At 41.9% G+C, this 17,807-nt stretch overlaps 1 protein-coding gene across 1 annotated transcript in view; it reads right to left on the bottom strand.

Annotated features, from left to right (window-relative positions):
- The window catches only part of CNTNAP2 (contactin associated protein 2), a 2,027,980-nt gene that overhangs the window by 390,023 nt on the left and 1,620,150 nt on the right, over nucleotides 1-17,807 (bottom strand). Inside the window, exon 14 of the mRNA XM_073899330.1 lies at nucleotides 12,136-12,292. Coding sequence (XP_073755431.1) covers nucleotides 12,136-12,292 — 157 coding nt within the window. The remainder of the gene's footprint in view (nucleotides 1-12,135; nucleotides 12,293-17,807) is intronic.

Genomic DNA, 17,807 nt, shown 5'->3' with positions numbered 1-17,807 from the left:
TCCCCTGTGTCCTAGGGTTAGTTTGTATTCTCATCAAAGAATCCCCCTTCCCTTGAACAACGTGGGGGGTTAGAGGCGCTGGCCTCTCCCGTCCACTTCCCCCCACCCCCCGAAGCCACCCAGAGTCAAAAATCCACAAATCACTTTTGATTCCCCTAAACCTTAATTACTAATAGCCTTACTGATAACATACACAGTTCACTAACACATATTTTTTATGTTATAGGTATTATATATTCTTACACTAAAGTAAGCTAGAGAAAAGAAAATGTCATTAAGAAAATCACAAGGAAGAGAAAATACATTGACAGGACCGCACCGTATTTATTGAAAAAAATCTGCGTATAAGCGGCCCTGTGCAGTTCAGGGCTGGCCGCCATCTCGTACTGTCACTCGTACGAGTAGACGGCACAATGGAAGCTCACTGTGTAATTGGTGAAATGAATGAATGGACAAACAACTCCAGAAAAATCTATTTTATAATTGACTATTGCATCAAGACCCCTAGAAAACAGGATAGTTTCCATGCAATGAAGTAAGCTGACCAAAATATCCCCAAATAATAATAACAGGAAATAATACTGCTCATTATTTTTCCAGACCTTGTCCTAGCTATGAAACCTCACTGCTCATAGAGTTGGGGCTATCTGCATGATGCACAGTTTAACAGGCTGTAAATAACAGATCAAGGCCAGATGCAGACAGGCTGCAATGCAGGCTAATGGCATCTGCCATCAAACGAAGTATTGCAATCAGAAATCCAATAATGCCCCTAATGTTCCTCTTTAATTCATTAGTTATTATGAAAATAAGAAAATGGATCAAATCCTCATTATCCACTCATTTCTCTGCCTGTCAATTAAAATTAAAAAAAAAAAAAGAAGAAAGCAGGATCAGGTTTGTGAAATTAAAATGTTGAAGGAATCAAGAAGACATCTTAAATCTTTCAGCAGGAGGCACAGCATTAAAGCTGCCCACGTGCCCTGCGTTTCTCAGGACCAGCAGGAGGGTCCACCACAGCTGGTACAGAGCAGGGCGCCAGACATGGCTGAATGACAGGCTGGATACAAGAAGGTTTCTGAGCCGGAAAAATTCCTATCATCAGCGAGACAGCCATCCACTTGAAGGAGATCCAATCTCAGATAAGAACTGGCAACTAATCCTCCCTGGTCAAGAGAGCCATACATCCAAGGAAGACGGTGCATGTTCTCTACACGGGCTTGATGCTCTTGCATCAGCAAGTGATGGATGGGCAGGGGAGTGTGGTAGTGGCCATAAGATTACCTGTAAGGACATTCTTTTTAAGCTAGTGGCAAGGCTATTCTTCTGCCAGTCATCTTCGACTATATAGCACTATGAGAGAGAAGAAATGTTTTGCAGAGTGTTTTCAATGACACCAACCACAGCAAAAAATAGATCTATAAGCTTTCTATTGCTGCCATAGCAAATTACCACAAACTAAGTGGCTTAAAACAACCAAGATCTGTTATCTTTTACTTCTACAGACTAACATTGCAGCACGAGTCCGACTGGACTAAAATCAAGGTGTTGTCCGTTTCTTTCTGGAGCTTCTGTGGGAAAACCCATTTCCTTGCCTTTTCCAGCATCCAGAGGATGCCCGTATTCTTGGCTCATGGACCCCCTCCTTCCTCCGCAAAGGTAACAATCTAGACTCTCTCCAATCCTTCCTCCATCACCAGATTTCCTTCTGACTGTAGCTGGGAAACATTCTGCATTTCTGAAGACTACTGTGATGAGACTGGGCCCACCCCGATAATCTAGAATAATCTGCCATCTCAAGGATTTTACCCTTAATCGCATCTGCAAAGCCCCTTCTGCTGTGTAAGGTTCTGGAAATTAGGCCCTGAACATCTTTGGGGACCATTATCCTGCCTAACACACATTATCTGCCTACAGTAGAGGAATACCCTTCTCAGTTCTGACAAAGGTAGGCGGTCAAGTATTATTATCCATGCTCATCACCTCTCATTTTCCAAACGTTCTGTATTTCCGTCTCAAGCATTTATTTTCTTGCATATAGAGTAACTTACTTCATGTTAATATCAGGCATTTAATTAGCTAAACACAATGAGCATGCTTCCCCCCAAATTAATAAAATTATTATACATCACATATAATAATGTAGTATGTATATTTAATATATATGTAGACATGTTTAAATGTGTATGCGAGTATAGATCACATGTTATTTGCATTTTAAGAAATGTCTTGGCCGAATTACATTACGATTCTATACAAAATAACTTTCCAATTTTTGCTGCACATTGTACAAAAAATCTTTAAAGACTAAAGTACAGGTGTCTCTTTGTGTGTTTATGATTCACGACAAAAAGAAAGTTTATAAACACTACAAAAATCCACATCTCTAAAGTGCTACACACTTAATCCAAATTGCAGATAGTTGCCAAATAGCTGCTAAGTGATAGTCACAAAGGATTTACAAACACAAATGAGGTGTCGGGTTTGGCCTCATGAAGATTACAATTTGAGAGAGGAGACAAATATATAGGCAAATCGTTACAGGTAAGACACAAACTAACTTTATAATAAATTGGCTTTGGGAGCTGGGGAAACAGGCCTATAAGTAATGGGTTTTGACTAGATGTTGGGGGTGTGGGCCAAGCGGGGGAGATTTCCTCGAGAAACAAGCATGGGAGCTGATCTTTAGTGGGGAGTGATGTTCAGTTGGCAGATGTGAGATAGGTGCATGTCCGAAGGGCCAGCAATGAGAAAGGATACACATTCTCAGAATGGCCATGGTGGAGAGTGAGGTTGAACTGACAGGGTAGGATGGGGAGAGACTCTGAAAGGCTCGAAAATAGTAACTTGAAGGAGTTCAGATTTAATCCTGAAGGGGGAGCTCTTAAAGGTGTCTGAAGCGGATATCAACAGGGCTCCTCTGAAGAATAAACAGTTGGGACAGAAACTGTTAGTCGTCTCCTGATGTTCATTTCCCCTTCATCATTGGCAAGTGAACCCTCATTTTTCGTGAGGCACATTCATGCCCCGTTAAAAGCTATATATCCCAGACATCTTGGCAGCTGTGGTCATGTAACTAAGTTCCAGCTAAAGAGTTGTACATGGAAGTTGTATGTAAAGTCATTTTCAGAGGGAGAAATCTTTCTTTATCCCCTTCTTACCTTCCACCTGGAATGTGAATGTGATGGCTGGAGCTCTAGAAGCCCTATTGGATCCTGAGGATGTTGTCAAACTCTAAGAATGTGAGTGCAGATTGTTGGAAGGAGCATGGGTTTTTTTCCCCCCAAAAAGAGAAATAAAGTTTCATCTTGCTTAAGGCTTATTTATTTTTTTATTACATGCAGCTCAACTTAGCCAGAAATCAGTGGTTCTCAACCCTGGCTACACACTTGAAATCTTGGGAGTCTGCAGAATCCAGCATGGTCAGGCCCGATTCCCAGAGATTCTGATTTAATTACTCTGAGGCAGGGCCTGATGATCAATCATTCTGAATGTTTCCTAAGTGATTCTAATTTCTATGAAGCCAGACAGTGATAATCAGTTACCAAGTTGTAGCATGGGGGAGCATCACACTCAGGAGTTATTTTGGAAGGTTGCCACAATAGTGTTCAGAGCTCAGGTTTAGAGGTGAGCTGTAGTGAGAGAGAAGCTGTAGTAATAGGGAGTCAGGCATCTGTGAAAGGCTCAGGAGAGGCGTTTGGCACGGAAAGGAGTGTGACGGTGCGCTTCATGTGGAAAGGGCTTGATCTTTCAGAGGGACACAGGAAACCAACAGACAAATGGGCCGTGTCATGTGGGGCATGCCCACGGCCCAGTTACCACGTGCTTCAAACCTGCTGGCTCAGCACTTTGCTGTAAACTGCATGACATGGCTCTCGATGTGATACTTTTTTTCATGATTGATTCTTAGGGAGAATGCAATCCCCCCCCCCACCCCCAGAACATATAATAGACTTCTCTCTTTTTAAAGCATGTTGGGGAGAGGGGATGGAAAATGAGCTGTGTTTTCTCAGAAAGCTCTCCTGCATCGTAGTTCTGTTTTTCTCAAGATGGCTAAATAATCCCTTCCGTTGGAGTCCATTTAGCATTCTGGTGGTGGGTTGTATTTATCTGGGGGACCTGCGGCACGCTCTGAACATCTGACAGGCTCACAGCTGATTAATCCCTCTTCCTTTCCTGTCATCAATATTATTTAGGGGCAGTGGTCAAACTATATTGACACTCCACTGACATCTTCTCTGGTGCCCAATTACCTTTCTGTCATGATACGGTCTGCGAGGTAACAGAAGATTCTATGCTGTGCCAAGCAAGCTGGCACCAAAATACCCCTGAGACAGAATATAATATATCATTTTTATGCTTTCTCTGGAAACGAGGAGAGACAGTTCCCTACCCCCGTTAGCCAAGAGGTCTTTCAACCTGCACGGATGCTTTGCGTCTTGAGCTCTCCAGCACCTCCGTCCAGGAGCCCTGCTGATACTTCCTATTTCATATCCCAGGGTGAATTCCTAATGAAAGAGCAGAAGCCCTTGCCTTCGGCTCTGAGCCCGGACCCACATATTGAAAAGTAGTTACACTTCTAAACGAGCACCGCGGCTAGACTTTTGAGGAATATCCTATTTAGATGCAACTTCACAGTGTGGGCAACTTGACCAGCAGACTTCACAGAGGAAGCAGAAAGACTAAAGTACAGGGGCCGTGGGACCTGCCTGGAATCGCCTCTGGCATCACACGGACACCGAGACACGCTGAAATCTGGGGCTAAACCAGTTTAAAATAGTTTCCTTTTTCTTTCTTCTTTGTGTGTGTGTGTGTTTTAAAGATTGTATTTATTTATTTGACAGAGAAAGAGACAGTGAGAGAGGGAACACAAGCAGGGGGAGTAGGAGAGGGAGAAGCATGCTCCCCGCTGAACAGGGAGCCTGATGCGGGGCTTGATCCCAGGGCCCTGGGATCGTGACCTGAACTGAAGACAGGCGCCTAACCTACTGAGGCGTCGTCCCTCTTCTTTGTTTTTTTACACAAAGCTTAACTTAATGAAGATGGCCTTTGTAAGATTAAAAGGTCAGCTCCATTTATGTCTCTAAAAAGAAAATGTATTGATAACTATCCATTTTAATATTTCATTTTACACACACATGCTCACACATTTATTTGAATATTGGCTATTGTTTTGGTCAGTTCAGCACTCAGAAGAGCATCACTCGTGACTGATACCCATACTACTCATAGGATCACACCCTCTAATAGGCAAGAATCAGACCCCCGAGTATTGAGATATGAAGGGAGTGTTGTCCCAAGCAGGATCCCAGAAGGATTAAAAGCACCAGCATGAGTTTTACGGAATTCAGATCCATGTGATAAAACACAGTATTCTGCATGTGGTTCAAAGGCTAATGGCCTGGATATTCTATGTCACTGTGCTAAATGGGAGCCAGACACCCTCCAGTCTTCCTAGAAACTCATTCCAATATTGGGGCTAGCAAAATCAAGAATGGAGATGCTTGTGTTCTGTTATTGAAACCTATTCTTCTGTCTGCTTTCTTAGGAGACTAGTATTTGTTGTTATGTAACAGGATGCCTGTGGGGGCCCTTACTTTTTCGTTTAGATTTTTAAAAAAGATCTATTTATTTCCTTGAGAGAGAGGGGGGTGGGGAGGGACCGAAGGAGAGGGAGGGAACACCAAGCCGACTTGCCACCAAGCATGGAGCCTGATGTGGGGCTCGATCTCACGGCCCTGAGATTATGACCTGAGCCAAAATCTAGAGTCGGACGCTTAAGCAACTGAGCTACCTAGGCACCCGTCATTTTAAATTTTTAAGCTACTTCTAAAAATTTTAATTTAACAGGTTAACTATGATCACACCAAAACATTCAAAGTGTAAGTAAGATATAGAAGGGGATAAAGACAAGGTTAAGACCCCATATCCTTTGTCCACTGTGTTAACTATTATGAATGGTTTATTTTGTACGGTTTCCAGAACTTGTCTACACATGTATAAGGGTTATGTTGCCTACTCATTTTTTTTTTTAAAAAACAGACTCATATCCTACATATTATTCTTTAATGTTCTTTTTGCATTTTTACCCTGGTCATTTTTCTATGCTAGGGTTTGAGTGTCTACTCTCTTCCTTCCTTCAACAACCTAACATCAGTATAATTATCTAAAATTCTATTAATGGAAATTTGTCTGGGTTTCTTTTGTTTTGATTACTACAAAAAATGGAAAATACAGTACCTACATTTGTCTGTATTTGTTCCAGAAAGGCAATGCCATATAGTAAAAAGCTCAAAGAATACGTGTTAAAATTTTGACAGCCCTTTCCAAACTGCCATTGAAAGGTGGCTTCCTTGCCATGCTCTATATAGTGTGTATATTAAAAAAAATTTTTTTTTACATGCCTTGCTGTGTAATATCTAAGCATGAGTTTGGAGTTGGGCTGCCCTGGGTTTGAATCTTAGTTCTACCACTTACTAACTGTGTGACCTTGGGGAAGAAACTTAACCTCTCCGGAGGCGGATAAAATAGTACCTTAACTGTAGGATCAATGTCATTTTAAATGACATGATACATTCAAGCTCTTGAAACAATGTCTGACACAGAATTAACATCCCTAAACGTTCCCTATTATGATTTGAACAGCATGGCAAACGAGAATGCACGTAAATATTCCACTTTGAGTAAAAGTAAATACGTTTCATGGAAAAAATATTACTTGAAAAGATTAGGTGAAACTGTTTAGAAACCCTGAAAACGTATGTAATGATTACTTTTCAAAATATTCTGAGTACTTCACAGCTGTTTGGTAATGGTAAGCTCACTGAATCAGACATTTCTGGTTTTAAAACACTAAAGAGGTTCTCCGCTACCTATAAAAAGTTGGTTGCGGATTATTTCTGGCCCAGGAAGGAAAGACCTACAGACAAGCCAGTTCCATTCAGGGTGAGTGCAATGGGGCACACAAGTAGGCATGTGCCTGGCCTTCCTGAGACTGAGGTGGGAACTCTTCCCTAATTGTAACACATAGATTGTGCTGATGGCTTTTCACCTGGCTTATTACCGCCTCTGCATGTGCTCATCTCGGCCAGGGCACAATCACCCAGAAATTCTACCAGTATAACAAGAGAAGAGTACTCAAGCAATGACTGACACGCCTTCCCTGGTAATTCCATTTTTGGAACTGCTAATTTCAGATGTGATGATACAGCTCATTGAGTCAGGCTGCAAGAGACCAGGAATTACCCAGTGGTGGGCACTTAGCTGAGACCAAGGCTCACTTAATTAGGATTCTGGCACGGTAGGTGGGAATATTTACTATTGCTGCGAATAGTAAATCATAAATGTTAAATTACATTCAATCTCAGAAATAACTGTGCAAAACTTCTCACAGCATAGATAATCAGGCAATCACTGAGATGGTTATAGTTCTCACAGGCCCTTGCTGCTTTGCTGTGAGGCCTGCTCATGCCCTGAGCTACAGTCTCGTTTACCCCAGCCCCATTTTTGTGTATTTTACTCCAGTAAATAAGAATAAATGCTTAATCTAAGTTTCAGAGTTTTTTTTTTTTAAAGAACATAAAACATGTTGTCTATTTGTTTAAACTTCAAAACTTAGAGATGGCTAGTTAAACAGTAATTCTGAAATCATTAAAAAGATAAAAACAACGTCAATAGTCTTCCTTGATCGTGATGTTATAGAAGAACAGTGGACTGGAAGTTTGGAAACCTGGGTCTAGGTCTTCTCTCTGCTTCTCGTTTCTGATATAATTTGTGGAAAGTAATTTCCATTTTCCTGGGCCCCCATTTGTGTAACTGTAATTTAAGAAACTGTTAACAATTTTTGCTAGGGTCCCATTCAACGTTCAAATAGTAAAAATAATATGCCCGACTGTAATTTTAAACATTCATTTATGACTGCACCTTACCGAATCTTTGCATGAACTGGGAAGGGCTATCTGTCTACGTTTTGTTGACAGGAGAACTTAGAGAAGTGAGATGCGCTGACTTAGGTCAACACACACAGGAAAGGGCGTGAGAGAGCTTCAGCTTCAGTCCATTTTAATCAAATGATTCACAGTGACTGAGTTAAGATTACTGGAAAGAGTAATTTTCTTAGCTGGACACGGAGCCTGAAAAAGCGTGAGCTTCAGTAGAACCTTTATTTGCATTTTCACACATCACAGCAAGTGCAGTTTCACATGTGTGCATTTCACTTGGATTTACGCACGAGGTTTTCCTTTTCCTGAATCTCTTAGCTCTCCTCTGTGGCAGGACACAAACATATGGATCCCCATGATCCTGGGAGCACACACTCTGGGTTGCCTGGACAGTGAACCAGCTGGGAAGCACTCCCCCTTCTAGTCAAGGAGGTTGCACCCAAAGGCAGCTTCCTACAGGGGCTGTGGCTTCTCCCTGTTCTGGGTGAAAAGAGGGCCTCAGACAATGCCTGTAGACAGCTGGTCCCTTCATGCAGCCCACCTGGTGCCCTAAGAGTCTGACTTGCCTCCACCAACAAAGTTGCTCTCTTGCCCTACGGGAAGCCAGAGGAGCAAGGGGTTCCTTGGAACTAGACCCTTGCTGTGTTCAGTACAACAGCCTGGCTCCAGCATCTCCCCCTGAAGGTGGATGGGGTTGGGGGACCCACGCCTTCTCTTTTGATGATACCTGATGTAAGCCTCTCCAGTTCAGCCCATCCATAACCCTGCCGTGTGCTGTTGTAGACTTCCGACTTGAGGTCTGCAGCTGGTCCAGAGCATGAAGGGACTCACTTTCCACAGTCTGTTTTCATTTCTAAGGATTCATTTGGAATCATGAAGACTTGCACTGAAAATTATATAATTAAGAATTGCAAAGAGTGGGGCGCCTGGGTGGCTCAGTCGTTAAGCATCTGCCTTCGGCTCAGGTCATGATCCCAGGGTCCCGGGATCGAGCCCCGCATCGGACTCCCTGCTCCGCGGGAAGCCTGCTTCTCCCTCTCCCACTCCCCCTGCTTGTGTTCCCTCTCTCGCTGCGTCTCTCTCTGTCAAATAAATAAATAAAATCTTTAAAAAAAAGAAGAAAAGAATTGCAAAGAGCTATGTATCCCTTACTATACAACTTACAGAATGTTTTCATCATCTATATTCCATTTACTGTCACACAAGTCTGCCAATCAAGACTTATTTTTATTATACAGACAACAAATCCAGATTTCAGAGTGGTTAAAAGCCTTCTTGAAAGTGGCAAATCTAGGCCATTTTTAAAGCATCCACAGAGCAGGTCCTTTGCCAGGGGCTGGTGAATTCAAAGACCAGCAAGATATCACTGAAAGCTCTCTTTCTTGGGTTAAATAGGGAAGATCATCTTAATAGCATTTATTGTAAACATATTCATTACATTTTTCAGTTTGCTCAAAATATAGTGCCTCTATTAGGGGACATTAGACAAACTTGACAGAAGTTGAGCAGGGAGGGTGAGCGGTGAGTGTATCTTAGCTGCTACTCAGCCGGAAGGAGACTACACACCAGCTGTGTCGGGGGCCCTGAGAAATTGTGAACAGTTATGATCCTATCACGTCTTGCCAGACTGGCGTGTCTGTGAGCGCCGCTGAATAGGTCTGTCTGTGATGAGTTTTCTCATCTGTGATCTGAATTCAGGTATGTTCTCGGAAGTGATTTCAGATGCAAATACAGTTCTCTGAAATCTCTATTTCTTATCAGTAATCCCCTTCATGGGGCCCCTCTGGATTTAGACATGATGTTATGCTGGCACCTCCAACTTAATACTTTCAAAGCTGAACTCATCATCTGCTTGCTCAGAGCTTTATTCCTTGGCCTGATGCACGGCTTCGCTTCCGCTCCATTTCCAGGTGCCCAAGGGGGAGCCTACCCAGACTCCTCCCTTTCTTCTCATATGGGCCTAACTCTCAAGTCCTGATGATATCACTTCCCAAACATCTCATACATTTTCCTCCTTCTCTGTGGATGTGCCTTCATTCACCTTAAGCCTTTGATGCCTTTCAAGGACTGTTGTGACACCTTCCTCCTCCCCTCCTGCCTCCTCCATCACGCCTCCTCCCCGGGCTCATGGCTGATGAATCCAAACGCCCACCACCCTCAGAAAAGAATGGAAGCTCCAATGTTGCCACACACTGAGCGTTACTGTGGTTCCTCTCTTCTCCGCATCGCATTCCAAATCTACTGCACTGACGCTTCCCCAAACTGCCTGAGCGTATCCTGCTTCTCCAAGACGAGAGTGTGCCCCAGGAAACTCTTCCTTCTCTTCCAAGCGACAGTTTTCCCGTGAGGACCTTACTAAACCTTCCCTCTACTCCCGCAGTTAGACTTAAATCTTCTTCCACTGGTTTTGTTGTATTCTGCAATGTCTTCACCAGAGCACTGCTCGTATTATGCTATTTCTGTGGGTTTTGTCCTCCAACTAGTTTTTGAGTTCTCTCAGGACAAAGTGCATGTTCTATTACCATTGTATCCCTAGCACTGACCACGATGTCTGACAAAAATGAATTTCACTTAGATGCATGCACTAGGTTTTCCTTTCCCTGAATACTCAACTGTCCTCTGTGATAGGACCAACACTCTGCGTTGCTAGACAATGAACCATCTGGGACAGGGCTCCCACGTCTCCTACTTGGAGAGAATGCCCTCAAAGTCAGCTTCTTGAAGGGACTGGGAATCCAGCATTGACGAGACAAATGAATCTGAGTCTATGGAACTCGCTTAAGGACATGCAGCCAGTAAAAAGTGACACCAAGAACAGAAATCAAGGTGGGAATTCTTGTTCTTGTCGTTCACTGTTTTTCCTTAGTACCTAGAAGAGTTGTTGGCACGTAAGATTCAATCAGCATCTGTTGAGTTAATGAGTGACTGAATGAATGAATGAAAAGTTAACTTCGGAGTCCTGCCTTTGGCTTCCATTCTCCTGACTTCCAATCTTGGTGGAGTGTGTGAATATGTGTGTAGAGACATCCTTTGGACACAGAAAATTAAACACAGAATATCATGATTTTCTCTTTACACCACACTGCAATTAAAGAATAATGGTAACTATTTCCACACGCACGCACATTTATGCATGATTCCAAAACACTGAGATATACAGGCTTGGTAATTCATTTCATTTACTAAAAGAAAAATGGCTTTTGGAAAAGAGGTAGACACCCGACCTGGAAATCATATAACTTTATATTCAGAATTAGTTTTCAGTTAACTGGTGGAATGAACTTGTCTTGTCAACTGTCCTTCTAAATAGTGTGAAACCCAGGCAGACCTAAGTAGACTGTGTGTGTGTTTTCTTGAGGAAATTCAGAGCTAGAGCCATGTTCACTGCTGCTGTACAGAGGCAGGAGTGGAGCACGGAGGGGCCCCTCCAGGTGTCTGACATTGTGAGAAGCAGGTGCACGATGGGTGCTTCTGGGGAGAGCCCTACTTGGGTTTATACTCTTCCACCGAGACTTCTGGGGCCTCTCTTTTTCATGCTGAATGACAGCTGATTTTATCTTTATCTCTTACTGACACAGACCCAGTCATTCACTGTGAAGCAGAACAAAAGCCAGTAGAGGGATGAAAGAAACCCGAAACAGATCTTTCTTGAACTGATCTGTATCGGAGTTCTAAACAGTTCTGGGCAGGAAGGAAAAGGAGATCTGCGAGCACTGTTGCTGAAGATAGAGCAAAGAACGACTTTTTCCTGCCCCTTCCCTCCCCCCTCCTTTATTCTTGCGCAGCTACTCAAAGCAAACATGGCAGAAAGTGGAAGCGTCCTGGGAGGAGACTGTTTACCATGGGCGCTCCCCTATTCCTGCACATGGGCTCCCTGCCCACGGCCATTCCCTCTACTGTTACAAAGCACATTTCAGAGTGTAAGTCACCTCTGCTCCATGGCTCATTATTCTTCTCTCGGAATAAAATAGGAACACATCAATTATGTGTCTGTTTATTTCTAAGTGTACAGCCTCGTAACACTGACCTCTCTCTGCTTTTGTATTTTTCAGTGCGTTCCTGACATTTGTCACTGGGGTTAGCTCCCAAACACCACTAACCCATTCTCTTATTATTTCAGTAATTTTCAAACGTTCTCTTCTACCGAATTAGTCTGACCTAAAGGCACCCTGGGAGGGGAGCTTGCAGCACTCACCACTGCTTGTAATCCGCGTCACAGTTACAGTAGTACTTGGGGTCCGTGCAGTTCCGTTCGATGCCGCAGGCGCACTTCTGAATTCCGGGCCCCGAGCCGCCCCAGTAGTAGTGCTTCTCGTTGGCTTTGCCAACCCACCAGGTGTAAGGGCTTCCATCTAGGAGAAAGGGGAAAGACACAGTGAGGTAGACGAGGCTTGACCGGGTTGACATCATCCGTACACCCCTGTCCCCAGAGGCAGCACTGCGCCCTGGTAGGCTGAACATCACTTTACCCTCTCACAAGTAAAGGTATTTCAATCATAGGGATATTTAATAAAAAATACAACAGGGAATGGTAAGTGCAAGTTCTCTCACCAGGATAGGCACCTCTTTTCCTGGAAGAAGCTTCAACATTAAAGTGTCAGTAACTCAGGTGTCTACTCAGTAGAGAGGCTGGCCAGTTGGGGACATCCATGATGAGGGCAGATAGATGGTGCACCGACTCTGTGAATTACCACTAAGTTCATGACTAGCTGTGCTTTTCTGAGAAGTGATAGTCAGGGGGATCATAGACTATCAGAGCCAAATGACCTTCATTGTGTCATAGTCTGATCTTATTTTACAGGTAAGGAAACTGAGGTTTAGAAAGCTGAAGGGATTCTCTCAATCACATAGCAGATTTGTTCCCCAACCAGAAGTTCGACACTATATCTCCTAAGACATTGTACAATGCTCTTATACTGTACACGTGCCTCTATTATTTGGCCTAATATTCACTCAGGTATTCACTCATTCATCCAATCATCAAACATCACTTGAGTTTCCATTGCATGTCAAACATGATAAAATCTTCATGTGTATGGCTAGAATTCCATTCTAAGAACTCACTCACCCGTTTGGGACGCTAGGTAGACACTTGTCCCAGGGTCTGTGCAAGTGTTCAGAAATAAAAATGAGGCAAGAGCCATAATGGAGTTGCATGAAGACTGCTGCAGTGCTGTCTTAGATACACCAATGGTTTTTTTTTAAGGTAGATTATTTACTTATTTTTATTATTGAAGTATAGTTGGCATACGATGTTATATTAGTTTCAGGTGTACAACACAGCGATTCGACAATTCTATACATTACTCAATGCTCATCATGGTAAGTGCAGTGCCCATCTGTCACCATACAACATTACTACAATATTATTAACTGTATTTCCTCTGCTATACTTTTCATCATTGTGACTTATTTATTTTATAACTGGAAGTTTGTACCTCCCAATCCCCTTCACCTGTTTCACCCATCTCCCGCCCACTTCCCTTCTGGCAACCACCAGTCTGTTCTTTGTATTTATGACTCTGGCTTTTTGTTTGTTTGTTTTGTTTTTTAGATTCCACACATAAGTGAAATCCTATGGTATTTGTCTTTCTCTGACTTATTTCATTTAGCATAAGACCCTCTATCCATGTTGATGTAAATGACAAGATCTCATTATTTTTTTATGGCTGAGTAATATTCTATTACACACACACCCCATCTTCTTTATCCATTCATCAGTCAATGGACACTTGGGTTGCTTCCATATCTTAGCTATTATAAATAACGTTGCAATAAACACAGGGGTGCATATATCTTTTCAGTTTAGTGTTTTTGTTTTCCTTGTGTAAATACTCAGTAGTGGAATTACTGGATCATATGGTATTTCTATTTTTAATTTTTTAAGGCACCTCCATACTGTTTTCCATAGTTATACTACTAATTTACATTTCCACAAACAGTATATGAGGGTTTCCTTTTCTCTACATCTTTGCCAATACTTGTCATTTTTGTCTTTTTGATAATAGCCATTTGACTGGCATGAGGTGATATCTCCTTGTGGTTTTGATTTGCATTTCGCTGATGATGAGTGATGTTGAGCTTCTTCTCATGTGTTTGTTGGCCATCTGGATGTTTTCTTCCGAAAAATGTCTTATTCACATCCTCTGCCCATCTTTAATCAGATTATTTGGGGCTTTTTGGGTGTTCAGTTGTATAAATTCTTTATATAGTTTGGATATTAACCCCTTATTGGATTTATCATTTGAAAAAATTCTTCTCCCAGTCCGTAGATTGCCTTTTCATTTTGTTGATGGTTTCCTTTGCTGTGCAAAAGCTTTTTATCTTAGTGTAGTCTCCATAGTTTATTTTTGCTTTTATTTCCCTTGCCTGAAGAAACATATCCATAAACATGTCACTAAGGCTAATGTCCAAGAGATTACTGGTTATGGTTTCTATTACTAGTTTTAAGGCTTCATGTCTTACATTTAGGTCTTTACTACATTTTGAGTTTATTTTTATGTATGGTATAAGAAGATAACCCAGTTTTATTCTTTTGCATGTAGCTGTCCAGTTTTCTCAACAACTTTTATTGAAGAGACTGTCTTTTCCCTATTGTATGTTCTTGCCTTCTTTGTGGGAGATTAATTGACCATGTAAGAGTGGGTTTATTTCTGAGCTCTCTATCCTGTTCCATTGATCTATGTGTCTTTGGTGTGTGTGTTTGCGAGTGCACGCAGCAGTATCACACTGTTTTGATTACTACAGCTTTGTAATGTATCTTAAAATTTGGGATTGTGATGCCTCCAGTTTTGTTCTTCTTTCTCAAGATGGCTTTGACTACTTAGGGTCCTTTGTGGTTCCACACAAATTTTAGGAATGTTTGTTTTAGTTGTGTGAAAAATGCTACTGGTTTTTTGATAGAGGTTGCATTGAATCTGTAGATTGCTTTGGGTAGTACGAACTTTATTCTTCTAATCCATGAGCATGGTATACCTTTCCTTGTTTGAGTTGTCTTCAATTTCTTTTATTAATGTCTTACAGTTTTCAGAGTATAAATCTTTCACCTCCTTGGTTAGTTTTATTGCTAGATATTTATTATATGTTTTGGTGTGACTGTAAATGGGATTGTTTTTAGGGTGGGCAATTTAAAGTCACGAAACTCTCCTGGGAGGTTCAGGCTTGATATAATAAATGAGCAAACACTCTGAACTTGGAAAAGAGTTAGATAGTCTCCTACTTCATACACATTTCTAGACTGTGTTGACGTAATTTGGAAAAGTTATTATTTTTTTCCCTTTGCAAGATCATTTATAGCACAGGAATTTTAAAAATATATTCGACTTGATCAGGTAAACAGAAGAAAGGGAGATTTCAGCATCCTGTTCTGAAGGGAGGAAGAGGCCAGCTCTTTGAGGTAAGGGTCTACTCTGAAACCTTATCTTTTGTCTACCTGGGCCATGTCCCCAGAATAAAGAGAGTGGTGTTTGCTTTATACATTCAAGGTGTTTTTGTTTGTTTCCTTGCTTGCTTGCTTCTCCCTTCTCTTTCCGCCAGGGTAAAGAGTAAAGCATCCAAATTGAGATGCTTCCTAGTGTTGGAACCATGACCAATAATAAACTGTTCTCTTTTGATGCAGTCAAGACTTTCAAAAAACAAGACTTGAAAAATTCCACTTATGGAAACTGTAAAATCTGAGCCAGGCCAGCTGGCCAGTAACCTGAATAAGGTCTCTGTTGATTCCGTCTCTAGGCCATGTTACAGGAAGGGGGCAAAGGTGGACGGTACCATGCTGACCTTGCAAATGCCCTTGGGGCCTTCCAGACCACAACTTGACCCAAAAAATGTAGAAACATGCCCTAGATTGGTTATCACATCTATTTATCACACTGAATCTCTTCAAGGTGACCTAATGCTAAGTTCTTTCCCTCAAAGGAAATTTTGGTTACTATCATTGTTTTGGGAACTAGGAGATACCAACACATCCAGTAGAGGGGATGAAACAAACCTGACATCTGTGGAGCTGGGGTGAATGGACTGTCTAGCAGGAAACTCCCTTGTCCTACTTGTCATTCAAATAGCCCCTGGAAGAGTCTATATGTAAAACCTCAGCTAAATTGCAAATTATTTCTTCCAGCAACCAACAGAAACAACCTAACACTGTTATATTTTCATTATAGACAGTGATGGTAAATTGCATGAATGAGAGAAGTTGAATGTGGTTCAGTATGCTTTGTAAAAATCAGAGCAACATCAGTAAAAGGAGAAAGCTAATTATCAGCCTCTCCTTTAGCATGAGACTCTGAGAAATGTGTGGCAGGGGAAATGGACGAGAGAGCCCACTGATTCCTAACAGCACCTGCAGAGAGTATGGAGAAGCCCCCAGAGAGGAAGTTTTTTTGTCATGTTGTTTGGGCAGTGGGTGTTCTAGCAGGAGGCCTAAGCTCTGTGTGGGATCTAGGCTCTGAGCTAATCTTACTTGGCAGGACCCTCAGTTCTTGTAGGGAGGGACTCTTATTAGATACCAGGGTGGGATCCAGAGGGATGATCCACACTGACATTTCCTCTTTTCAGTGCAAGGAGGTGACATGCTAGTGAGCAGGTAAGAGTGGCCCAATTTCCCAGTTCTTCCTCCCATCCCTCACCTTTGACTCAAGTCACATATAACCTTATATGGCTACTGTTCCCAGTGAAGGTGACGCCAGATCGAAGCTATTTTGTTCTCCTTCCAAGGAAAATAAGTTAAGCACAGTACAAAATGTTTAACTTAGCTGTTTCTCCATCTGCCATGAACAGAAGAATGCCAGTGAGAAACACATATACTAGGGAGAAAGCAAATTGTACCCTTTGTTATTAGCATTGGCACATTTTGGTTAAATCAAATCACTGGAACTAAAATAAATTATTAATTTGGCAGATATTTTGTATTCAGCAAGAAGATGGTTCAATTTGCATTGAACAAAGAATTGCCTTATTCCAGTGCTATGCTAATGAAGTGCTACACTTTGCTTTACAAATCATTATTTATCTGTTAATTGGCTCTGGGGAAAAGCAGTTAAAGGTAATAAAAATGGAAAGACTTTCAAATGACAAGAATAAGAAGTGGTTAGGAGAGAAATAATTTAATTATCCAGGGCCATGAGTTTAAGAACTTCTGTAACCTCAAAATATGAAGGTTTCTGTTAACTATATTCAGTGGGCGTAACCACTGGGACAAGATTAGGATTGATAAACCATATTCAAAGTTGACTAGAAGCTAAATTATCAAAGTAAGGCACATTGTATTAAAACAATTAGATTATCAATTGATTTAAATGCAATCACTACACTGTTTGTACTCAAGATCAAGTTTCATTATGCTGAAGGGTTTCTTATGTTTGCATGACTAACGGGAGGAGGAAGAAGGGGAAGAGGCTACCTGCTCCTCAGGACTTGAAGAAACCAAGAGACCCTTGGTCTACTTTCCCCACTTAAAGTTGAGAGAGACGCAACGACAAGTGCATGGGGACCTCTTGATGAAAATGTGGTACATCTGTGACAGTCTGCTTAAATACATGTTCTCGTGGAGAGAAGACCCCGAATGGTCACTGGGACATATAATTAGTTCCATTGTCATCCACGTCTAGAGGATATTAAAAACACCACCACAAGGCTTTATAGTCTCCAGAATGAAAACTTAAAAGCATATTTTCAGCTTGATGAAACCTAGTTTTATTTTATCTACTACTATCTATCTACAAATTCTCTTAGAGAATCGCTGGGGGCTATTTAGCAGGGAAAACAGAGCAGGTACAAACTGCAGCAGAAACCTGCCTTTCAGAGCTCTGCTCAATGCCCCCTGTGGGCAGCCCTTACTGTTTCCTGCCACCCCCGCCACCCCACCCCCCC

Source organism: Callorhinus ursinus, unplaced genomic scaffold, assembly GCF_003265705.2.
Source record: "Callorhinus ursinus isolate GAN/ISIS: 27379988/994484 unplaced genomic scaffold, GSC_fseal_2.0 scaffold12, whole genome shotgun sequence".
In the NCBI taxonomy this organism is placed as follows: Eukaryota; Metazoa; Chordata; class Mammalia; order Carnivora; family Otariidae; genus Callorhinus; species Callorhinus ursinus.
This window is presented reverse-complemented; position numbering and strand designations above follow the sequence as displayed.